The sequence below is a fragment of the Molothrus ater genome, chromosome 5 (genome assembly GCF_012460135.2).
Source record: "Molothrus ater isolate BHLD 08-10-18 breed brown headed cowbird chromosome 5, BPBGC_Mater_1.1, whole genome shotgun sequence".
Classification (NCBI taxonomy): Eukaryota; Metazoa; Chordata; class Aves; order Passeriformes; family Icteridae; genus Molothrus; species Molothrus ater.
This window is the reverse complement of record NC_050482.2, coordinates 30,628,933-30,654,198: the sequence shown is the minus strand read 5'-3', so window position 1 is coordinate 30,654,198 and position 25,266 is coordinate 30,628,933. Positions and strand designations below refer to the sequence as shown.

Below are 25,266 nucleotides of genomic sequence, written 5' to 3'. Positions count from 1 at the left end.
CCATGAAAACACGGCCAAAATACAGGAAAAAAGTGTTTATTATTTTGGTAAAAAACATCTCCAGCATGTTTAGTGAATCTCATGTCATGCTGTAAGGGCTTTTTGTCAACCTAGGCTCCAGACACAGCAATGCAAGCAGCCCCAAGGGCAGCGCCACAGTCCTGACCTGTGTTGCCCAAACCCAGATCCTGGAGGCTGACCACCAGCTGCATGGGGGGCAAAAGCTGGGGCAGAGGCAGGCAGCAGAACATGCTGGACTTCCCCCAGTAGTGATCCCCATGTTTGGGGGATCCCAAGAACCAAGCTCTGGGCCAGCACCTCCAATTCACACAACCAGGCCATCTCTGATTACTCTTTGGCTCAAACAAGGGCTCTAAGCAATGGGCTGAGAGGTTTTGTGCCCTAAAGAGCATTATAGTCTTCAGAAAACAGAACCTGTTGTGGGAGGCTGTGCCTGGGGGACAAAGGATCATTGAGCCTTTTTTAATGGCACTGCCACCACTGCCAGCTCTAGGTTCTGCCAGAAACCTCTGCTCTGGAAACACCCTTCAAACTCTAGAAGACTCTGGAAATACACACTTATAGCTACAGAAGATTGTTCCTGTTTCCTCTGTTCAGGAAATATGGCCTCAGTCCTCAGAACTGCTGTGCCTGGACATTTCTCCTGTCAGCAAAGGCAGGTATTACTGCAGCAGTTTTCTCTATAAGATATAAGATAGCCAAAAGGCACCAGAAAAGAAAAATATAACATTTACCAAATATCATAATTTTAACTGCAATTAATCTGGCTTCTTCTGAGAAAGGGTAAACAGGGGCCTGGGCTGGGCAAACACTCCCTGGTGAGCTTCAGGGTGCTCCATAGGCCCTGAGGTGACTAACAGAGCTTGTAGTATGATCCCACAAATTAACAAAGAAGAGCTTTATTTAGTAGCTTCTGGTGGAAAAGTAACCAAGAGTACAATTGGCCCTTTTTTTGAATGTAAGTGGAGCTACTCTGACTGCATGATTCTGTGGCAGAGACACGTCACACATGTCAGCGTGTGACAAAGCTAGGTCCAGCTACTAGAGGCAAGGGTGGACATCACAATGTTGTGCTTTCTTTTGTTCACTGTTTCCAACATTCTAATCAAGAATTTAATCCTGTTCTTCGTCAGAAAACAAAAAGAAAATGTTTTGGTTTTTTTTCTTTGAACTCTTGCACGACCTCGAGCAATACTAGCAAATACAAAGTTTTCTTTACAAATAGTGAAACCAGCCAAGCTGAAGACAAAACAGAAAGGGTCTTGAGTTAGCATGTGCCTCTCTTCAGTGGGAAGACTGGACACTGACATTTGTGCTCTGCTGAAAGAAGACTTTTCTGATGAAAATTAAGCAGTGCTTTTCTAGTTAAGGATAGGCAAAAAGAACTGGCAGAGTCAAAAAAACCTGTGTTAAGAAATAGTGTTAGCTACCTCTTCTCTGTAGAAAAAAAATTGCCTACAGGCATATGAATGGTTTCTGCCAGCTCCAGCTGCCTGCACACCTTGCCTGGCATCTTTGAGGCATCAGATGCTGGGACAGGGGCCCTGCTGAACACCATCAACCCTTATGACTCCATCCCTCCATGCACTGAGGAAAGATCCACCCAACCACCATGATGTGGCTGTAGAGAGAATTGCGCCACACTGCTTAGACTCAGTGGGAATCAGAAATAGACATCGATATTTGTGGTATTTGAAAAGGAAATTACCTCTAATCTTGATTATTATTTATTTAATCAGGTTCAAAAAAATGCATCAGAATTAATTTTCACAGCTGTTGCTGATTTGTTAGTACATCTATCCCCAAATCTCCCTGCTGTTTTCTTTATGGTTTGCGGTCTTATTTTCCTTTGTTTAAAGAAATGTTTTTCTCTCCCCTATTGTTACATGAAACAGCCAAATGAGCAACAGAGCACCAAGGAGGCTGTCCATACCCACAGCCCTGTCAAGTGTGCAAAGCAAACAGGCTCAAGCAGAGCACAGCTGCCTGCTCCAGCTCCCCTGGCAGCTCTGCTCTCTTACCCTAGCAATGGCATAGGAAAACCTGGTGCTAAACTTCTGCTGAGAACTGCCTTAATTCATTCAGGACACCTATTCTTGGTCATATGCCTTAGAGGGAAAGCCTGTTTCCCTCATTAGATCAACTGATGAAATGGAAAACACAGGGAGCTTTCAGACTCAAAGTCCATTCAACCAATCTAGGCCCAAAAATTTGTTCATTTTTCCAGCTATGTTTAAATCAAGATAGGACCTCTGGCTCCAAACCTTGCACCTCTTAATCTTTGGATTGCTCTACTTTTGGCATCATATGGCATTACTGGCCTTACAATCAGTTGTCTTTTCATGGGAATGCTCAACTGAGGAAGACAGAGCTTATTTTTGTTAAACCATTTGTCTGAGTCTATATTGGAACTCAGATGTCTTTTTTGGGGGGAACTCTGAAACCAGCACACCATAGCCAGTTCTCGCAGCAAACAAGCAGAAGGCCTGGTGACACTGAAGCAGGGTTTGGTTCCCACAGGTTGTCACCCAGCCTGAGCTAAAGCAGTCTGAGTGCTCCACAGGAAACTCTAAGAATTAAAAATTACATCCCCTCACTTGCCCTCCTGCCTTCACAGTCAGGCCAGTCTGAGGGCTTTAATCACAAAGCCTACATGGGTGAGAGGCCTGGGGGGGTAGATGTGGGTTTTAATTATGGTCATTATGTAATTGGATAAAATTCTACAGTAAATTCTGCAGTATTACAGGCAAATCACAGATAATTAAATACTTCTCCACAGGCCTATATTGCCATCAAATGAATAACATTTGTCACTGGACGTATATCTCCTCAGCTGACATGACACTAAATATTTCAACTGGAAGACTAAGGCACAGGTCAAACAGCCCCTTTGAAAGCACACACTTCAGACCAAGTCCAGACAGGCAGTGCAAGATATAGCTCTGTTGTCACAGAGATAAGAACAGTGTGGGAGCAAACAGGTATTTCTTCCAGAACTTATTTTCCAGGCTCTTTATTATTGTGCTACTGCAAGATTAATGCATGCACATTATTCAAAACTCCAGACAGTCAAATGAGAGTGTGATCAAGCTTGGGTGGTGTGTTCTGGGGAGAGGCATTTTGAAATAGGGCTCAGCTCAGCAAGCAAATAGCTCTGGTAACTGAGATGTTTGCCCTCAGTGTGCTCCAATAAACTGATTTACCTTTCTTCTTTTTTTTCCCCTTTTTTTTTTAAGAGCTGACGCAAGTTTGTCAAAGGGAGTTGTTTGGTGTAGCAGCTGTTGATTGGTTCATCCCATACACTCCCATTTGTCTTTAAATCACTGTTCAACTGCTCTAGATTGCATATGAGTAAACTTTTTCTTACAGGTGCAATTCCTAAAAGATATAACCTGTCTAGCAAGTGAGGAAAGGAACCCACTTAACGCAGAGGTAAACTTTCTTTCTTTATAAAATTTTATCAATGTATTTTAGACACTGGCCATATCTTCAGAAACTGGGAATTATAAATTTAATTAATCTGTAAATATAAGTGCAATATGAAGGATGGGCTCCTTAAGATTTACTGACATGGTAATTTGTACTGGCAAATATCTTTGATATTTCTTCAGGAATGAAATTTAGACTTCTCTTTTGTACAGAAAATCAAAACCTTAGCAACCACAGAACAGCAAAAGTATTCAAAATTTCCCAGTCAATTAAGAAATGAATGATTGCTTTCCTTTGCAGCCCTTGGCTATCTTCTGAGAAATTTTGTCCAGGCTCTTGAGTTACTTGGCTAATGTTTCTTTGAACAAATTAATTTGGGAAAGCGGGCTTTTACATTTTAATTATTTATTTGACAGCTGCAACACTTATTTCATTTTGAAATAGCCCCATAGAAAATAACCTTATAAAGTCACTGTCATGAAGACGAAGAATCTGGCGAAATCTGCTACATTGGATACCATGGCAGAGATTACAAATATTGATATTGCAAAATCCATGAAAGTGTTAGTCATATCTGTGACCTGGCATTATTTGCCCAGTGGTTGTCCATTCGCCTGATGTTCTAACTGCAGACTGGACAGAAATCAATAACCTTGTGAAATCAGATGCCAAAAATTTCATAATTTTCCGAATCATTGCTGGAAACCATTACTTAATAAATGATGCAGAACAGTACCCTGTACTTGAAGAGGAAAATTAGTTTTATAGAGATAAATAACTGTCCTCTAATAATAGGTAAATTTCTTTTGCAACGAGTATTTCCATTTTAATACCATACTTTAAAAAAAATCTTTTCTGTTCAGCCAAATACTACAAGAGGCAGCAAAAATATCATTGTATTGAAAGCAAGTTTGAGGAACACTGGAAATCTAAGAGATTTCTCTTGTATGTTTAGGCACCAAAATCATAGCTCTGAATCAGAAAATATTAAATCCCAGGGAAGCTAAAGCAGGAGAATTTTGCTGTTTTTCTTCCAATATTTTAGGCAAAGCTTCTGGCAGGGCCCAGGCCTGCCCAACCTTGGTGGCTGTGCTTTCACGCCATCCCTGCCCTGGTTCCTGGCTGTCCCCCCAGGATCAGCAATCCACCAGCAAAACTCCTGAAGGGGTGCAACTGAGAGCCCAATGTCAGTGCATCCCCTTTATCTAAATATCTTGCAGGCTGAGTAACAGCTTCAGAGGTACAGGGTCACCCCATGTTCCCCTCAGGTGAAGAAGTGACAGCTCTGCCTTTTCTCTGTTACTTGTGGGAATAACATGCTACCAGTGCCTGTACATCTCCCAAAGCCCTCAGTATCTGCAGTGCTAGGGACTGAAGATATGGATTGCCACCGACTAAGGACCAGCCCTGCCAAGTTCTGCTGAAGTTCAAAGGCACCATTGGTCATAATCACAGTTCTTAGTGTTTGCAATATTCAAATCTAATAGCAGTCTTGTTTTATGGGTCTCATTCTCCCCATATTTATGCCAATGGCTTTCTGCTCATGGTTTGTAAACCTTTGGAGTTCTACCAACCTCTCCCTAAAAAATTACAACTGCAAGAAAGCAGGTTCTCAATAGACTTAATTTTGCCAACTGAATCTTTGTGCTTTCACCAGAAGACTTTTAGGAATTCAAAGATTAAAACAATAAAATAAAATAGAAAATCGTTGCTTTATGCAGTGATTACACAGACTCTTGAGATGACGTCCATAAATCAGACGGCTTGCGTAAATGTTTGACAGGGCAATGTCCAGATGATTTTTATGCTGTAACATGTATTTTCAGTCAATTTTTCCATATTGTTTGCTGTGCTGCACAAACTTTCATCTTCAGCCTAATCTTTGTTCAGCTTAACTCCTGGCAACTTTTTTGCTTACTTTTCCTCCATTTCCCTTCTCTTTGAAGATCTGTATTTTTTGGACTGCCACTTCTGGAAAAGACATTTTTCCAACAAAAGTTAGGCAGTGCACACAGAGGAGGTTTTACCCTTTACCAGAACAGGGATGAGCACAGATAGATTTGTTTGCCTGACTTCTACACCACAGATTAAAAATAAGCATCAAGAATTGGAAAAACTCTCTTTCTCAGACAGGGCAGTGTCTGTGTTTGAAGACAGTTCTGTGAATGAAACCACAGTTGTCAGGGCTCTGTTGGGGGTAGAGGGGTGAGGAGACTGTTACTGTTTTTTATCTCATGGAGTTATTAATATCCGAAGCAAGCAGAATCCCCCAGGCATTGAAATGGGAGTGCCAGCAGCTCTGTCCTGATGCCTGAGTCACTCATCCCCCCACACATACAAACACTCCGTGAGGCAGCAAAAGGAATTAAAGCCGGCCGCTCTCTCTGGTAGGAAATTTCCTAATGCACTGTGATATTGCTTCTCCTGTTCAGTTGTCTGGTCTAGGTGAATGCTTTTAGTAAGAAGCAAGGAATTTGACATTAATTTCTGGCCTGGAGTCAGTTTTAACCTCCAGGATTGGTATTTAAAGTTTATATTTGCATTTTAAACACATGCGCTCCAACATCTTGCCACTACAGATATGCTTGTAGATGTTCCTAAGAACAGCATATGATCAGTATCAGAGGACAGCAAAGGTCTGGTCATTGAGCTGGACCTATACACCCATAAATGCAAACCCAGGAGAAAGGCTATTAAATAATTGCAGATTTAGTGTTGCAAAGAGCCAGACTTAGAAAATTATTTGTGTCAATGTTTTCTGATATTGTTATGGAATGCTGAGATGCATTTGACATGTCATATTTATGAAAATTGTCATAAATCTGGCCAGCGTGTCTGATTGCAAGGCAGCAGGTAAAGGTTCAGGGAACTGCAGCTGCGGCCCCAAGTGTGTGCTCTCTGATCTCTGCTCAATCCCTTCACTGGTGTCCCCTCAGCTGTGGAATGGACATACAGAATGCAAGAAGGGAGAAGGATTGCAGAACTGCAGCATTTCTTGAACAGTGTTTTCCTCTTAAATCTGATAATAAACAAATGAATTCACATGTGTATCTACAGATGAGTCTGTAGCACACAGCTGCTGAAATCCCAGAGGTGAAGCTCTCTTTGTAAATTTGGGTCGTACAATTTCATTTGGTCCGTAAAATAAATAAAGAGTTGAGCATTTATTCAGATGATTTTTAAAAGGCAAGAATTTTTCTCATGGGGTAAAGAAAATCAGTCTAATATCCATGTAATAATCCTGTGTGAGACAGAGCTTCCAGTGATGGGTTAAGTAAGAATTAAACACCGGTCCCCTTAGAAACTGGCCTATCAGAATTGCACCTCCCAATTATCAAAAAATGGTCATACAGAGATGCTCACCTCTGTCAGATCCCAGTGAAAGGGACAAATCTACAAAACATTAAAACCTGTGACAACGTTGATCTTCCAACAAATGGGAAAGCCTATATACTGCTATACTCCTGTTTTTATCAGAAAACATTTCTGCATCACCCTCCCCTAGAAACCCCAAAGCAGCAGTTCAGGAAATTATTTTCTGCTGGCTTTGTATTTTTTCCAGATGCTGGATATCCACTGTGCATCTGTTGGCCTCTGCACCCTTTACCATTTAAAGGGAGACAGGAGAACCAAGTGCTGGCATATAAAGAGACTTTTATCCTTGCCCAGAATTTTCCCAGTCTGCAACAGTTTCCCCTCTTAATGCTGTTACAAAGATCAAACACAAACCAAACAATTCACACTGGTTTATCTAATTTGAAGAAAACTCTAATGAGTTCTGTTGTGTTTTGTTTGCAGAACAGAGTGTTCTGGCAGCCCCTGCATGACAGAGAGGACCCACAAGCAGACGGCACAGTGCTGTTTACCCTGAAGAAGCGAGTGTGTGTGCTGGAAAGCGCTGACCGCTCTAATGGATCGCATGGAGCTGCAAAAAGTCAACATCGAACCTGATGATCAGAGCAACAGTGGGGAAAGCCTCGAAGACAACTACAGAGAGCCGGCTGATTCAGAAAAGGCTGCAATTAGCAGGTAGGCATTTCTCTGTTCTGTTAAGGCTAGAAAGCAGTAATCAATAAATAATCTTCACTAATGGCATCTGGGAAGTTTCCCCACAGCACTGACCCTCCTTGCTCTGTGCTCTGGAGGACAGCGTGCCCAGAACAACAAGGCAGCCCCGGTCCCCCCTTGCCTGCCACCACCTGGACTGATATCTTCAGGCTCCCAACACAGACTAACCCTTGGCAATTTCCAACTACTCCAGTCGGATAGTACATGTGTAATTAATACGCTCTCAGAGAAGTTCAGCCTGGGCTCATTGAGGGGGAATGTTTCCCAGGGCAAGGTATGGAGGGCAGCAGGGACAGCCCACCCTCAGACATTCCAGCAGAACCCACCACAGCACTAGCACCTGTGTGGCTGGAAAAAGACATCTCAAACCAGGCATCAGTCTGTTGCTCTCAGCTTGCTGCTCCCTCCAGCACGTATCTCCAACAAGGGCCTTTGTTCCCCAGACATGAAGCACGTGCTCAGCTCAGCGTGTTATTGACAGTATGGATCTGCTTTCCAACATCTGCAATCAAGTGTAATTCAAAGATTACTGGGTCTAAAACTAAATTCAAAATCAAAGCAAAGATCTACTAAACATGCCATTGGATATGAGAACTTTACAGGAGAACAGTCCTTTTTTTGATGGATTTTTAAATATTCAGAGCAATATCAAAGGAAAGTTTCCACTGATGACAAAAAGCACCACTCAAACAAAATGCGTATCATAAGCTTTATCTAATGTTTTCTTATTTTTCTTTGTGTTCAGTCCCTTTGCTAGTGATGATGCAGAAAGTCAGAAGTTCCTTACAAATGGATATCTGGATAAAAAGAAATTGGAAGACTATAATGAAGAATATGTAAGTTTTATTCTTTTTAAATGGATGAATGATTGATTACAAAGTAGATCTTATTGACCTGATTTTTTCTTAAAGTGTCAGTAAGCAAAATTACTCTGGAGCCTGGCCAGCATAATCTTGGCTTTCAAAGAATAAACACATTTTCTAACAAGTGCAGCAAACCCTTTCTGTTATCTTACAAGTAAAATTCAGTCTTTCCTACACAAGTAATCAGAAAAATTCCTTAGATCACACTTGAGCTTCAGTAACATCTCCATTAATCTCAGCTGAGATGTGCAGACAGTGGGGCATTGCACTCATTTTCCTGACAGGACATTGGGCTCAGAAGGACTTTGTTGTTCCTACAGCCAGGTAGATCTGTGCCTTAGTGGATACATGCTTGTATTTCTAGTTTCCAGCATCTGTGTAAATGAATCTACATTCAGCTGCACTGCTTTAAAGAAAGAACCTTACTGTTTTGACTTTATGATGCTGAGCTCTACATGGTCAGCACATGTCAACATGACAGCTCCACATGCAAGTGGAAGCACAGGATCAGCTCCTGGGGCATGCATGTGGGTACCTCTCTGCTAGGATTTAATGTTACTCAATTGTTAGTGAATTTGATGAAATGAAAGGCATTATTTTATCAGTGGTGTTACAGATTTTATTAATGAATGATCACATAAAATCAAAAATATTATTTGTAATTGTAAACCAAAATTAAGAGCCATGTTCCCTTTTTCTTTTCACTTGGTATCTGTTGTAACCCATTCACACACCATCCCCTCTCTCCTAGGTTTTGTCCTCTTCCATTCTTCTGCTTCCAGCCCTAGGCACACAGCACTCCTTTCTTTCTTCCCCCCAGACACCTTTTTAGTTCCCCTTAAAAAAAGTGCATTTTACTTGGAGACAAATTCAATAATCTATTGTACTCATTTTTTTAAAGAATCTGAATATTTAAGAATTGGTAATTGAGAAATCTGTTTGATAAGAGCATGTGTTTCCATGGAGGCTGGCCAGCATAGCCAGTGTAACTGTGTCACCTAAGTCACCTGTCAGGAATGCAAGCCTCCTCCTGACTGTGACAATGAAAGAGTGGGAAGAGGAAAACACAACCAGCACAGCTGTCTTTGGGGTAGACTCCTTTTGGTGGCAAGTGCCTCCGGGCTTGGGAACCTTGAAAAAGCTTCACCTCTAGGCTTCAAGGGGGCAGTATAGAGAACACCAGCAATGAGGATAATTAGCCAGTCATGCTTAGTAAAATGCAAATGAATTGCCATTTTCTGTTCTTGCACCCAACAGCACAGGGGTAGAACTTCCTTTGGAATGTCCTCGTTCAACCTCAGCAATGCCATTATGGGCAGTGGCATCTTAGGGCTCTCCTATGCCATGGCCAACACAGGAATTATCCTTTTCATGTAAGTACATAGAAAAATAAGCAAATAGAATATAAGCAGGGGGCTGGAGCTGAAGTTTTATGATTAGAGAGGTATGTTAAGCTTGGTTTCTTAGCTGAAGATTCTTGTAAGATCCTCTGTAATGAGAGCATTTCAGCTTCACCACAAGGAACCATCCACTGCTGAAAATTCACTGCCAAAAGTTTAGACCTCCTTTGTGTTAGAAACACGACTGCAAATTGATACTGTGCAGTCAAAAATCAGAAGGAAAGAACAGCATGCTGGTCCTAAAATAACAAGATCGATCTTGCCAGTTTACTATGGGAATCCAACAAGGAAATTAAATCACCCATAAATATGTTTGCATCACCCCAATCATCTAATCACAATGTAGAAATAGAAGAAGAGCATTCGATATCATCTGAAATGGCAACATGCTTTGGGTGCAAGGGCATTCACAGATCTAATGTTGCTGCTCCAAGTCTGTCTGTACCCAATGTGCACAAAGGACAGCATTGGTCTGTGACTGACAAACAGTATCTACACAGAATGGGTTTTGATAGACAGTAACATAGAGCCATGGTACGATTTTTAATCTATGGCTAACATCTGGCTCCTTTTAATGAGATGAATTCTATCAAAAATAAATTTGGGGGTTTTTTTTTAATTATTGATTTTAATTTTAGCTTGAAGCCTTAATTTTAGCCTTTCATGAGACTGGAATAAACCATGATATTACTGTGTGACAATTAGCCATTTTTGACATTACTGAAATCTAGCATGTTTTTATAGAGCTTCTTGCTTGTGGGGACTGTGTAACTACAACGGCAACAGCATTTAAAATTTTACATGTAGCTTACAGTTGCTAAGAAACATCTTCTGTTTTGCCAATATAATTTTTAACTGAAAATTAGCTGTAGATTCAAATGCTGTTCTGTATAAGCACTTCATAACACCTGCATCAGACTGGTTTAGATATAGTATGTGCAGAGCAAAAATTGGAAGCCAGTTCTAAAACTGACATTTTGTCAGAGTCAGAAAAATGTAAGATTTTTTTCTCCTCCAACTTTCTCTGAGCACTTGTACTAACTGGTATGCTCATAAATGATCACTGGAAAGAAAACTGTGATATGTTAAGCCTTGCTAACAGGGAAAAATATTATCTTTATAATATCTTTATTTTGAAACTCTGGTCATACTGATTGGTGGCAAAAAATTCTGATACAAGCCTAATGATATTAGCTCTGTTGGCAGTGTTAAAGTAGGAAGTACTGCTAAAGCAAAAAATCTCCCCCCACAGCTCACTTTCTTTGCTATGCTATTTCCATATTTTCTGAATGAGAACATTCTCCCTTTCGGTAAAGGAAGGAATTTTATTTAGAAGTATGAACTTGTGTGTAGATACTGTTACCCCTACAGCAGTTATCCAATTGCTTGAATTCCCCTGCTTTCACATCATGTGATGTTACTGTTAGTGGGACAGAAAAATCCCATCTACTAAATGGAAACTGCTGGACATGAATTCTAATTGAGATGATGCTGGCAGCATTGTAATTTACTCTTCTCATGTTGCCCAAGTGCTTTCTTGCTGGAAGGTGTTCTACAGGGTGAAGGAAAATAGAAGGCTCACAAAATTCCAAAAGCAACACTTCTGCTGCCCAGCATGATTTAGCAAGTGCAACCAGGAGGACTTTGGTTTACCCCATCTCATGTGTCAGGACATGGAGACCATGTCTCTGAACAGCAGGTGTATGGGTGCCCCTGATCAAGGAGGGTGCCACCTCAGCAGACTGCACTGTCACCTCAGACATGATCCCTCCCCTTACCATATTGCATGAGCCCACAACAGGAGACAGCCCTGCCCACACCAAGGTGGTAGCACTGTCTGTCTCTCTTGAAGAGGGAAACTTCAGAGGAAATTCTGATGGTCTGGTGGTTCATCACTCAGCCCCAGAGCCTGAGTCTGCTCCTAGATTCATTTATGAACCTGGCTGTCAGTGTCTCCTATATCTGTACCAAACCTCGTGTTCAGGGGAGTGGGAGCTGTGGGCACAACCTCTGTTCAGCCATGGGATAAAGTGCATCCGTATTTTCTATCTCTGTCATGTTATTCTCTTCCTCACCAGCACTTGGGCAGGCTGATGACAAGATGGTTAAGGTAATAAGATATGTTGTGCATAGTGCTGTGCCCAAAAATCTCATTCAAAGCTACATTTTTCACAAGCAGTTTACAGGAGGCAGACAGCTGAAATCACATAGGATGCACCTGTTGTGTGGCAGAAACATGGCAGTAATCAGAATTACTGAAGTCAGGTACCAGTATCTTCAGGCAGATAAGACTACAAGCTAAGCTACCCATGCTCCAAGAGCAGGTTTTCCAGTGTTGTGCCATGCTTTAACATGATGCAAGATTTCTAATGTACCTACACAGCAGGCAACTAACCTCCACTGCACAGTGACATGCCAGAAGTCAAAAGCAGTGACCAGCCAAGCATTGAAGTTGTCCCAGACACAATTTGCTTTTGGGTTTCATTTTTGTGGGGTTTTTTGACAGCTCTGATTAAGGAGAGATTTGTAAATGAGAGGTCAGTGGGCAGGTGAGAGTACAAAGACCAGATCCTTGCATAGAAATCTGTTTACTTTAGTGAGATCTTGTTAAGATATAAGATTTTGTCCTTGTGGACTAGCACAGAACTAGCACTTACTGGACTTCAACAAGCCTTCAGGGCACTCAGAGTGTATAAGGTGCAACTGTACTCACAAGGAAGCTACAGTTGACACTTAGCTCTGCACTTAGCACTGGGAGACCAAAGAACAAACTTGCTGAAAACTATTTAGGACATGTTGAACTTCATGAGACTGAGCAAGTGTATGTTCAAATCAAGTGAGTATCGCTGATGTCCTGCTTAGGATTCTGATTTCTGCTTTGCCTTGCAGAGTTCTGCTGCTCAGCGTAGCAATATTGTCACTCTACTCGGTCCACCTTTTACTGAAGATATCAAAAGAAGGAGGTAGGAGGCTGTGATTGACAATCTGTATTGCATGCATGTATTTTACCTTGGAATGTAATTTATCAAGTATGTCCAATGTAGTGACCCATATTTTTGTTTTGATTTTGTTTGGGGTTTTTTTTCAGGATCATTAATATATGAAAAACTGGGAGCAAAGGCATTTGGCTGGCCTGGGAAGTGTGGTGTTTTCATTTCAGTCACAATGCAGAATATTGGAGGTAAGAGACAAAAGTTTTCTAGCTTCCAATGCTCTTTCTACAAAACACAAGTGATTTCATTCTCTCCTCTGTCTGGCTAAATGGCATCAGAGATGAGCCAGATACAGCATACATTGTATTGTAAAAATTAAGGATATGAGGAATTCATCTCACTATTTCCAGTGTATGGTGAAAGACAGTTACCTGGCATCTCTCCATGACCAGTGAAGAGGCTTCAGTGATGGCTAAAGTGGCCTGACTGACTTTCCTCAAGGAACTGGCCATTCTCTTTATTGACTATGGCTCAGTCTGTCCTTAGCATCTAGTTGAAGCACCTGCTTCAACTTAGAAAAGATTAGTCAGACCTAAAAGGAACAGCACAGGGTTCTGACGTCTCCATAAAAGGCTTTGAGTGGTTCATTTTTCAGCTGAATGAATATATTTGAATTATTCCTTCAAATAAGAGTTGGGTTGTGTTATTCCTAAAATACATGTTTGAAGTAATTTTTGAATGTACTCACCCACAATGATTCTTCCTGTAAAATATCTATCAAATAAACTCCATCCTGTCAGAACTGGAGACTTACCAATATAAACAGTAGTGATAGAGTGTACATTCATTCAACAGAGCTCTTTTCCTTTACTATCCTGGAAGAAGCCTTTTAGGAGGCTGAAGAATACCTGGTCTGAAAGCAAAAGGGAGTTTGTAATTTTTTACAGATTTCTTAAGGAGAGGTAATTAAAACTTAAATTAAATGTGCTATTAGTCAATTAAATTTATGCAGGTTTTTTGGTGATTTCTCTATTGGAACTTGCTATGTTTGCAAATCTCCATCAATAGATTAATACTGTCCTGTTATAGCTACTTTGCTACACAAACAGAGGTAGTTCACATCTCTGTACTGCAAAAGACTTTTTGATTTTGTTCATGAAAGGTGGTATTCTATGGTACTCTTTTCCTTCCTCAAGACTGGATATCACATTGGTTGAATTCAGAAATTAAGTATGCTTCCCTATTAAAGAGAAATAACTGTTCCTCTACTTCTTGTCTAGATTGGTCCATAGGTCATTAAAGACCTCTCTGTGACAATCGTAAAACAAATTTAAAAAAGCATTACTTCTGGCAGTACATTTTAAATCAGATGTATAGAAGGCCATTCTTACACCAGGAATCTTGACAACTAGTTGATTTCCTTATATATAGAGAAGACACTGGAAGAAAGAAGTTGAAAGTAGAAAGGATAAGGCAGCTGAAGAGATCTAGAGGAAGTAAATCTAAGGTTACTACAGAATGGGGATGGACAGCATCCATTGGAGAAAAAAAAACATATATAACAAAAGAGCAAAAGGAAAAATTAGTAGTGATATAAGTATGCTACAAATTCAGTAGTAACTGTATTGTATTCTAATACAGAATGCTAGATTTCATTCAGAACATGTTCATAGCAATATAAAGGGTTTATTTATTTAGTCACACTGTTATTTAAACAGAACTCATTTCTCTACTTTAGCAAAAACTTTTCTCTTTTTTTGGAACTACAGTTTTGGAAACTCAGTTCTCTAAAGGTGTTTGTTTTGTTTGGGTTTTTTTCCAGCAATGTCAAGCTACCTCTTTATTATTAAATATGAACTTCCTGAAGTCATCAGAGCATTTATGAAACTTGAGGAGAATGCTGGGTAGGTGCCTTTTCCCAGCCTGAACCTGAGATGAAAAAATTTCACTTTGATGTCAGTGATGATTATTTTTACTTTTATTCTTCCTCTTTAGAGAATGGTACCTTAATGGGAACTACCTCGTCATACTTGTAACAGTTGTGATTATTCTTCCCCTCTCCCTTCTAAAAAGCTTAGGTAAGCTTAATGCCCTGCTTAAGCTCATTTCTTAGTCCTTTTAGGATTGTGAATTTTTGTGTAACTGAATTATTTTGTTCTGTTTTGTTTTGTTTTTCTTGCTGCACAGGTTATCTTGGTTATACGAGTGGGTTTTCGCTGACCTGTATGGTTTTCTTTGTCAGTGTGGTAGGTGACTGTTTGGGTATTGTGTCCAGACAAATACAGACTCTGTAAACCTTAAACACTTTTATACTTCATACCGTGTCAAATTTTTGTTAGAATAGCCCCTGCAAGTGAATCAAATCAACAACCTATTGCTGAATGAAGTCAGAATAAAAAAATCAGTTAAAAACCACTTGAGAATAAAAAATAAAGCAGAAACAGCAGAGGCAGAGTAACAATAAATACTTGCAGAAGAAGCAGAATTGGTAGCACTTGGTTTCTTGCTTCCTCTCTTTCTCAGTGTCTGTTTATACTTCTGTTGGAATACCACAGATGTGTAATCTCCTATAGTGGCACTTTTCTGATAACATTGTCTACTTTTGGTAGGTGATCTTCAAGAAATCCCAAATACCCTGTCCTCTTCCCATCATGGACCACGGGGTTGAAAACTGGACCGCCACCAATAGCACAGTGCCAATGCACCTGGTCATGTTATCAAATGAGTCACTCAGTTCTGGTGTGAATTTCATGATGGACAACACAGCTGGGCATTTCCCAAGCCTTGAGGAGCCAAAAGATATCTCCCCGAAAAGCAGTGTAGAATACGAAGCACACAGCGACAACAGTGACAAGTGCCAGCCAAAATATTTTGTGTTCAACTCACGGGTAAGGGAGATCCTGTAGAACTTGCCTTCCACCACTTGTACCACAGCTAAACTGCTGCCTGCCAAAAGTCAGAGGTACAGCCGTGACCATTCTTACTAATGGGAGCTTTATTTTACAGACTGCCTATGCAATACCCATCCTGGCATTTGCATTCGTATGCCACCCTGAGGTGCTACCAATATACAGTGAACTCAAAGAGTAAGGTTCTTAAATTTTGTCCAATATTTCCAGTTAACCATAGATAGAGATAATCTTCTACCTGTTGTCCATTGATTGCTGGAGTGTGAACATCCACATGGTAGTGAATTATTGCTTTCCATTGTAAGCAGATTTTGGCTTTGCTTTGGTCTTTTAGTCAGATATTGGTGACAGAGAACCACTGCATTGATCAATATTACTTAGTAAAGGAGGAATCTGGAAAGTCCTTCAAATGATCTGAAATAAACTGGGAAACTTGGTTGCATTGAGATAATTCTGGTTTCTAATAATACCTAAATGTGTTCTGTGTCTGTGTCAGTTGCGCTTACTCCTAAAGTTTCTTCGGAAGCCCCATTGGTTTGGGTATCTTAGGTAGGCTCTTCACTTAGCCTGTTTTGCTTAACAAATATCAAAAATCCAATATACTTGCTTAAAATAGCACAGAGTTAATAGCTGGGAAGGGCTAATAAAAGGCATTTGCTGAACAGCAAAAATTGCATTACAGGGGGGTGTGTTGCAAAACTCAAGGAGGCTAAGAACCATTACCTCCTGTTTCAGTAGGTTTAACCTCAGAAGCCATAAAAATTCTAATATGACTTGGGAAAATGCTTGCAGGTCCTATAAGATGAAGATTTTCTTTTACCAAAGGATTTATGATGGAAGGATGTGATCTGCAAGGGGTTCTTGAACCTGCAGAACAGCCCTATGTAGATATAAGGGTATGTTCATATAGAGTTGGCTGAAAACTCTTGTCTATTATTGTCAACAGACCTGTAATTCTCATCCCTCCATTTTTTTATCTAAAATCTACCTTTTGAGATTGACATTTAATGAATAGTGATATACAAAATAATGTGGCACATTTTTATGTTGCCACAGAAGAAGCGCTAGAAATGCAGTTTCAACATATTTTATAAATCCGTGCTGCTCTGCACAGAGTTGTAAAGCATCAAGAGCTCTATGTAACCAATATAGTTGCTATGAAATTTCTGTCTGGTGAGGGTGTGTCAGAGAGCCAAGACCCTTCAGAGCACTTCTTGTACAAATAGAGGCTTTATAGGACTGTTACTCTCTTTCTTTTGTACTTCAGTCGCTCCCGAAAGCGGATGCAGAATGTCTCAAACATCTCCATCACTGGCATGCTTATCATGTATCTTCTGGCTGCCCTCTTTGGATATCTTACCTTCTATGGTAGGTCAAAACACTGTTCTCTGCAGAATTTTCTCTCACTTTTTAATGCAGGCGGGCTGGTTCTATCACAAAGACTCAAGTATTAATGCATTTTCTGGGGGCCTGAATCCAAGTTTAAGCAACATTCGATTATAATACACAGTGTGTAACCTTCTGAGTGAACTGTGGGACTTAGCCAGCTGTCAGGCCTCACCTGTGGAGACTCCAAGGCACCTACTGGGGGGCCAGTTTTGTTTCCCTTGACTTTGTGAACTCAGACAAGAAGCTGCTGTAAGCTTGACTCTTGGCAAAGGCCAAGAATACTAAAAATAGTCCAGTGCTCAACAGTTTTACATGACACTATTAAGTGCTATCCAATCTGTCTCTGACGCCACTAGTTCAGTTTCATCTATGCTGAAAAACAGGTGCAAATCATTCTAGTGTAAAAAAAATCTGGATGAGCTAAACTAACCGATGGGCAAACAGAGTAGTCCCTCTATTAGCACACCATTTTGTGCAAACGCCACCTCTTTTTACCTTGTTAGTCCCTCCATACAGCAGAGAAGTGAATGATACAGCACACTCTGCTCCCCATCACTGAGGCAAGAGGGCTCTGCTTGAGAGCTGAGACATCTGGGTGGAGGTCAAAAGCAGCTGTTACCAGTTCAGTAACAGTTTAGTGAGTTGTTTCGTGTCACAGAAATTATCTTTACTTCAGGTTGTACATCCACTTAATGATTTTCTCAAAGTCATGTCAAAGATGCTAGAGTACAAAGCATCACCTCAGAGCTGCATTACCCTCATCATCACTGAATGATGAACTAGTATCAGTCACAGTGGGAAAATTCCTTTTTCATGTCTAGCCCATAACTTGTATCTAATGGCAGCAGCTGGGCTAAAGTTAATCTTATCTCTTATCTGGCTGCAGTATTAAGATCCTTTTAAATGTGCAAGGTACTGCTTAAGTGATTTAACTCCTTTTTGTTTCCTTTTCGTAGGAGAAGTTGAAGATGAGCTTCTTCACACATACACTAAAGTGTACACATTTGACACCCTCTTGCTGTCAGTTCGCCTGGCAGTGCTGGTGGCTGTGACCCTGACCGTGCCCCTTGTCCTTTTCCCTGTAAGTAACAGAGCTGAAATCAGGGTAACCCATATTCACCGAATGAATGTGATCAGCACAGATTTCAACACTGAAGAAAAGCCTGAGCTTTTTATTTAGAGAGGTCTGTTTTCTCATTTGACCAAAGCATGGACCTTAGGCATTTAGGGTTGCAAAATTTGAAAGACTGAAATAAATCAGTCTTTATAAATATATCAGGAATTACTTGTCTGTCTCCCTGGGTCTTTCTGTACTTTATTTGTCAGAGCAGTCCTAAGTACCAAAGTCTTGGAGATATACTGAAACCACTTATGAGATTTCCTAATACAGACACAGGCACCTACTATAGCATCCAAACTTAGGACAGACACATGAAACTCAGGTCACACATTGTGCAGGACTTCCACACTGGGCTGCTGAAATACAGAGACAGAGGGCCCTTTGCTCATTTTACAGGCTTGAGTTTGTGGACAGGTGAGGAAACTAAATGCCAGAAAAAAGTATAAAAGAGCTGCACAGTCAGTTGTCCAAGAAAGTTTGGAACTTCTGTGTGCCCTTCACTGAGAAAAACACAATAACCACAGTAGCAGAGACAGAAAGACACAGCTAAACAAATGGCTCTGCAGAGGGACTGACCCTCCTCAGGGATCAATCTCCCCCAGTGGGCAGAGCTCCAGGCTCCTAAATGTATAAGACTGAGCCTCATGTCTTCCCTGAGCTGCCAGGCAGCAGAAGAGAAAATAGCTGATCCTCATAATCTGGTGTTGGGAGGCTGGTGTCTCATGAGTACAGCACGTACAAGGCCAGCATCATGCTGCAGGAGGGCTCCCAGCAAGCTGCATCACAGCACAGTGTTCCCATCTGAGTAACCAGGGGGTTCTGTTGCTCTGTTGTCCTGGATGTAACACACACTCTGCGTAGGTACTGTTTCCAGGCTTGCTGAAAAATGCCTAAGTGCAGTGATCACTGCTCAGTGTTGTCTACTAAAAAAAAAAAATAAAAAAAAAAAAAAAAAAACAGGTATAGAGCACCCTGACTGGCCAGTCCTTCTAACTTGGAGAGCTCCAGTGCTCTGCCTTAAAAATCATGTTCAAACCAGTGGCTAAATGTTTAAATTATTTTTAACAAATTGATCAGTCTTCATGGGAAAACAAGCTAAGGGCATTGAAGAAACCTGTCTGTCAGGTGTAGCATTTTGTATTTTTAGATTTCTGTATAATCATTTTTATATTTGAATAGTTAGCAGTTACAAACCACAACACTGATTTTTCCATTAAAATTACTCTTGAGGAAATATCTTTTTCTTGTAAACAAGAATATCAAAGAGCTTTACACATTCTATCAGGACAGCCATCTCAGCAGATCTTACTCCTTCAAATAAGCAGTATAATTATATCAACTACTTTTTTAAATTAATCATCCCATTTGTATTTTCTTAAAGTAGTCAGAGTCTTTTATTTAAAAAAAAGTCATTGCATTGCCAGAAAAATAAGTTAAATAGATATCTATATACCATTAGTTACTGTAAAACTTCAGTTTGATAACTTCTATTTAAGGACTCTGTCACAAAAGGAATAATGCTCAATATGCTGACAGTAAGCTCAGAGGAATGCAGGCAGAATTTTTTTTGTGTAATAAACCTATCTTACACCAACTCAAAAACTGAACAAAACATTTTAAATTTGCCTCCCTCTTCCTAGTGTTGGTTTACATCAACCTGAAAAACGTAAAATACAAAACTCATGGTGTGTTTTCAAGTGATGTACTACACTGAGAGAACCCCATATATTTATTTAATTGCCAAACTCACCTGCAAGCAGTTACATGTTACTTTAAAACAACCAAACAGAAGTGCATTTGGAGTTTTTTGGAGTGTAAAAATATTTTTGTTCAATTTCTAAATACCAACTTTTAAGTTAATTTTGGTACTTGAGAATAGCATCATCTCGAGCTACCAAATGGATTTGCTTTTGGCCTTTTTTTCCTACTTACCATCTTTTATGTTGTAAAAGCAAAAAAAATCCATGATGTGTGAGAAAGTCAGTAAAGCAAAAAAGAATCCTCTGCAATAGGTTTTAGGGTTATAATTTCCAAGTGGCATTGAAAAATATGCTTTACTTTTCAGATATGTATATTTGATGATTAAGTACAACAGCTTCCTCTATCTCTCAGAAAAGTAAATGACAGAATTCTTGTGGGATTTTCATCAGGTTCAGGAATACAGCAAATCATATTTCACACATGCTCTTTTTTTGCCTGTTGATTAGTACTTATAGTGGAGACGCTCTTTGAGGATTTTTTTGCTGATATTAGCATCTTTCAGTTGAACAGATTTCATGTCCCTGATTTTACACCCTATTTACTTGACTTTCTCCTACACTGCAAATATTTGAGTTTCTGCATTAAACTGTGAACCCAGTTCTCAAAAACCTACATCAGAATGAGACTATATTATGGGAATCAAAGACTGAAAACTCATTTTTACAGTCAGAATTTCTCACAACAGATGTAATATAGATTTTTTTTTTTAACTGAAAGCAAAGATAAATTAATTGTTGTTTTACTTTCCCTGTTGTCTTTCATCTTGCAGATCCGTTCATCTATCAGTGCATTGCTGTTTCCCAAAAGGCCATTCAGCTGGATAAGACATTTCCTGATTGCAGCAGTAATTTTGGCTTTTAATGATCTGCTTGTAATTTTTGTCCCAACTATTAAAGACATTTTTGGATTTATCGGTAGGTTTCATAAATACTTTTTGTTGACTCTATTGTCCCTTCTACAACATATTTACATTCATGGACTGAAAGTCAATCTCTGTTTGAGTCTTACAGTAGAGTAATATAAACACAAATTGAATTTAAGGGGGATGTAAGGATTCCCAAACAGCTGACAGACAAAGCTATAAGCTATCCAACTTTGTTGTTACTTTGCATGAGGCACAAGGAATCAATAATCCTGATATAAAAACTGGTAAGGAATTCCCATTTTGACCAAAAGGGAATTTAATATATGTGGAGGAGAGGGAAATCAGCTTTGGTTTTCAAGCAACTATAGCATGAAAAAATGTATTGACTTCCAAAGTGTTGTGCTAGAAAAAGAAGAAAAGTGACACATTTCATTTGGCATTAACAGTCTCTCCCTACCACTTTCTTTTGGTCACTTTTGGCCTCTGACCAAAGAGGTCCATGAAGAGTCTCCATGCTCTGAAGTGCTTGAGGACTCAGGGATGCAGATCCCTTGAGAAAGGTATCTCAGTGGGGTTTCTGCAGCTGGTTTGCTCCTCCCTGCCTTTTATACCCAGGTCTTCATGCTGGACCCTGCTGCGCAGAGAGGAGTCGACACTTCTTAGGCACTGATCATCCACTCTCTATTCAACACCTGCTTTCCAGGGTCATCCTACCCTGGGAATGTCCATTTGTCCTTGCTTCACCTGACAGCAGACAGGCTTCAGCTGACATGCAGACATCTCCACCACAGGCAGCCAGACCACTTTGAAAAAACCCTCCCAGTAACAAGTGTCTCTTCAGGCCCCAAGCACCCAAATGAGTGTTCAGGGCATCCACAGCTCTCCATGAATGTAGTCTACAGAGAGAGCCCTTTGTACAGTTGGGCTTAGAATGGCAGCTGCCTCCCCACAGGCTCTCTCTTGCAGGTGCACCACTCTGCTTTTCTGTCAAACGGTGCAGCACTCAGCTCTGCTCTCTCTTCCAGGAGCCTCTTCCGCTACGATGTTGATTTTCATCCTCCCTGGTGCCTTCTACCTGAGAATTGTTAAGAAGGAACCCCTGAGGTCTCCTCAGAAGATTGGGGTAAGAGAACTGGGGGCAATTGCAAAAGAAAGGGTGGGAGGGTGTGTGATTTCCACTCTTCATTAACACTCAGACCATTGACTTGCAACATCTGGCACTTGCTCCCGAATGGTAGTGTCTCACTCAAAATACAGGTTGAGCAGTGGGATTCATCTGAGGCCCCTCAAGACAAAGTCTTTAGAGGCCTACTGCTCCTGACTCTCACCTAAGTATTTAGGATAAAGTGTGTCTTAAACCACTAGAAAAAGAGAATTACTTAATCTGATCTAAACTCCAGTTAACACCTGCATTTGCATAAATAGCACCAAGACAGTCTATAAGAAGTTGTTGGTTCATGCTAGAAGACCAGCTGTGGATTAACAGGAAGATTTGAGGTCAAGGTTAAGAAGGAAGTTGCACTGCAGAGATAAATAAGTAATAGTGAGCTCTCCTCTGAGACAGATCCACAGCCCTTATATGAAGGTCTATCATTTATGCACAGCATGTGTCTATGTCATGCTGGACTGCCACTGCAATGCCTTTCATCCTGAACATCAATAACTATCTGCAGATTTAACTATCACTGAGGAAATGTTCTTTGAAAATGCAATTAGAAAAGTTATTGATGAAATATATATGTAGGCACATAATGTAAACAGATGGGCATATATGCATCTACATATATATATATATATATATATATATGTTCACAAAAGTCAGGTGAGTGTAACTGATACATACTTCTAGAATAAAAGAAATTTATTATGATGAAATTATTTCTACAATGTTTTTTCCAGCTGTTATTGTAGAGAGACTGTGAATATTTTTTCATGTGTCTTTGTTCACTCTTCATGTTGCTCTGTGTTAGGCACATCTAGAATTTCACATCTTGCACTGAGATCACATACAATATTCATCTTTATTTTACAAAGACAGAGTATGGTTAAGTGTGGACAGATTATGGTAAACTAAAGCTCCACTAAAGCAAAGGGTGACTACAAGCATCTGAATCACTTGAATGTGTACAGAAACACTGTCGGATAAGAGATGTCGGCTTACCTGTTTGTCTAATAAGGATTCAGCAGATTAACTCTGAAGCTGTGCTTAATTCTGGAGACTATGACCATTGACTGAAAATCTGTCATTTTTTAACCATAAAAAACAAAGCTGTTTCTTTGTTATGTTTTTTTATTATTGTTCACAGTACCAAAGTGGGTTGTTTTCAGATCTCTCTTGGACTGATATTTACACAGGACGAACTCTGATTCATGTATCCCTGTACAACATAACTTGGGCTTTAGTCACATAGAACAAGGCAAACTTAGGCCATATTACACTAATGCAGATCCAGTGAGGCAATCTATGAGCTACCGCCTCTAAGTCACTTGCTTTATTAATTAAATTTCATTTTCCAATTGCAGGCTCTAATTTTCCTCATAGTTGGCATAATCTTCATGCTTGTGAGTATGACTCTTATTGTAATGGACTGGATTTACAATCCCCCAAGTTCAAGACATCATTAACCTGTGAAGACAACCAAGTGCTTTTTATAACACAGATATTTGTATTGTGTGCTCTGAAGAACATCTGAATGGGATTGTTATTCCTAGCTAGTAACTGCAGTACTTTGAAGACAGTTTCTGGTGGGGTCACAAGAACCCAACGGAGTCTACATCATCCTTGTCAATAAGGATTGTTATTTATGCTTTAGGAACCTGAGCTTAGCATTTCTGGCCAGGTGAAATGAAAAGTGTGGTGGGAATGCTTTCTGTTTTCAAAACCAAAATAACTCTGTATATAGTCCTCAAAAATATCTTGGTGTCACCCCTTTCAAAATCTCCTATGATGATAGTAACCACAGTTCCTAGAGCCTTGGGAAGGTAATGGCCAGAAAACCAGCCAGTGCCTCATTTTCAATCTGAAGGTCATGGGAGTGGCTGCCCAGGTCCAAGAGAAAGGCTATGGTTTCTGAGATGATCTGGAAGGTGATTCCTCTGCTCTGTGCCTGATAGACTGACCTGCCTATCAGAAAGACAGTGGCTTTGACAAGCCAGTGGACAAAGCTGAGTGTTAGATTTGTTGCCCAGATTCATGACCCAGCTGTTGTACAGAATAAAGCTCTCTGACACAGATTCTCTGTTGGGGCTTGAAGAACAGTAGAGTATTCTCATTTTGTTTTTAAAGATGCCTGTGCTGGAAATATCAGTCATTTCTGCAGTAGGTTGTTTTTTTTCTTTAATTTTTAATTATTGTGTGAGCTTACATCACTGAACAAGTTGTATCCTCCATAAAAACTTGTCTTCCACTCTCACAGGAATTTAAGGAGACCACAAGGTGTGACAAAGCACCCTATCCAGTATTGTTCAGTACTTGTGTATTTGATAAATGTTCAGTGCAGGAAACTGTAATTTGCTATATATAAAAATATATGTATTTATGTACATAATTTTTTGTTTTCCTCTAGTCATAAAAATGTTATCCTGTGGTATATGATTTTTGATTTTTTTATGTGTCACTCTGTTTTCATAGCCACACACTTAATATTATTTTGAAGGAAACATATTGAATTGGTGGGTTTGTAAAAGGTCTGTTTTTATTCACCAGTGGTTGAAATATACCTGTAGCAAGCCCTAACTGCTACCTGTGTAAAAACACATTCATATGTTTACTACTTACATTATAATAAATTTCAAGATGTTTTCCTCTTGAGAATTCTTAATGCATGTCTTGAAGTTTTGTGTTGCCATTGTACACCACAAATTTGAATTACTTGCTCAATTGTTGTACCTCATCTTGTCTATGCATACATCAGCATTTAACAACATCCTGTATGGTTAAGTCATGCAAGGGTAACAGCATTATTGACAATCTCAAGTGTATTGAGCTATACAGCTGTGCAAGACAAGAAAAAAAGCATTGCATTCCATGCTATGTTCATGTTTAATTAACAGTCAAATCATGAATTGGGCTGTGTTGTGGAGTACTCACTACATATGCTCACTGCACACACCAGGGAAAATCAGCCAGAGGGGTCTTGCTGACTCCTTAGTGGAGGGAAGGAGTGGGAAGGTGCCACTGTTGGGTTTATCGCACTTACACAAATCCAAGCTCATGTAAAAGGAGTTTTCATTTTCTGACTCAGAAATCTGTTGAGTAAACAGATTTTACTCAAAAACCTGCAGATTCAGAAGGCTGTGAAGTACTCAAAAGTTGTCTGTGCTCCCACCTTGCCTTCACACAAAATTCTGTTTGTTTATGTGTCTGTGTGAGCAAAAATTGTGTATACTTACAGAATAACTGGAAAGGAATATATTAATATTTCATGTTAAATGCTACCTTTCTGAGCAGTATTATATGCTCACTCAAGTGCTGTATCCTTAATATATTGGGAAACACTCCCTTATGA

General features: G+C 40.0%; 1 protein-coding gene across 1 annotated transcript; it reads left to right on the top strand.

The window, feature by feature from the left end:
- Window positions 1-3,404: 3,404 nt before the first annotated feature.
- On the top strand, window positions 3,405-24,579 carry SLC38A4 (solute carrier family 38 member 4). Its single transcript, XM_036400165.1, has 16 exons — window positions 3,405-3,453; window positions 7,249-7,479; window positions 8,264-8,354; window positions 9,639-9,754; window positions 12,671-12,744; window positions 12,870-12,962; window positions 14,537-14,618; window positions 14,710-14,792; window positions 14,902-14,960; window positions 15,324-15,602; window positions 15,721-15,800; window positions 16,891-16,991; window positions 17,969-18,093; window positions 20,663-20,807; window positions 21,784-21,881; window positions 23,282-24,579. The coding sequence occupies exons 2-16, from the start codon at window positions 7,361-7,363 to the stop codon at window positions 23,381-23,383; spliced, it is 1,647 nt and encodes a 548-aa protein (XP_036256058.1). The 5' UTR covers window positions 3,405-3,453; window positions 7,249-7,360; the 3' UTR covers window positions 23,384-24,579.
- Window positions 24,580-25,266: the final 687 nt, after the last annotated feature.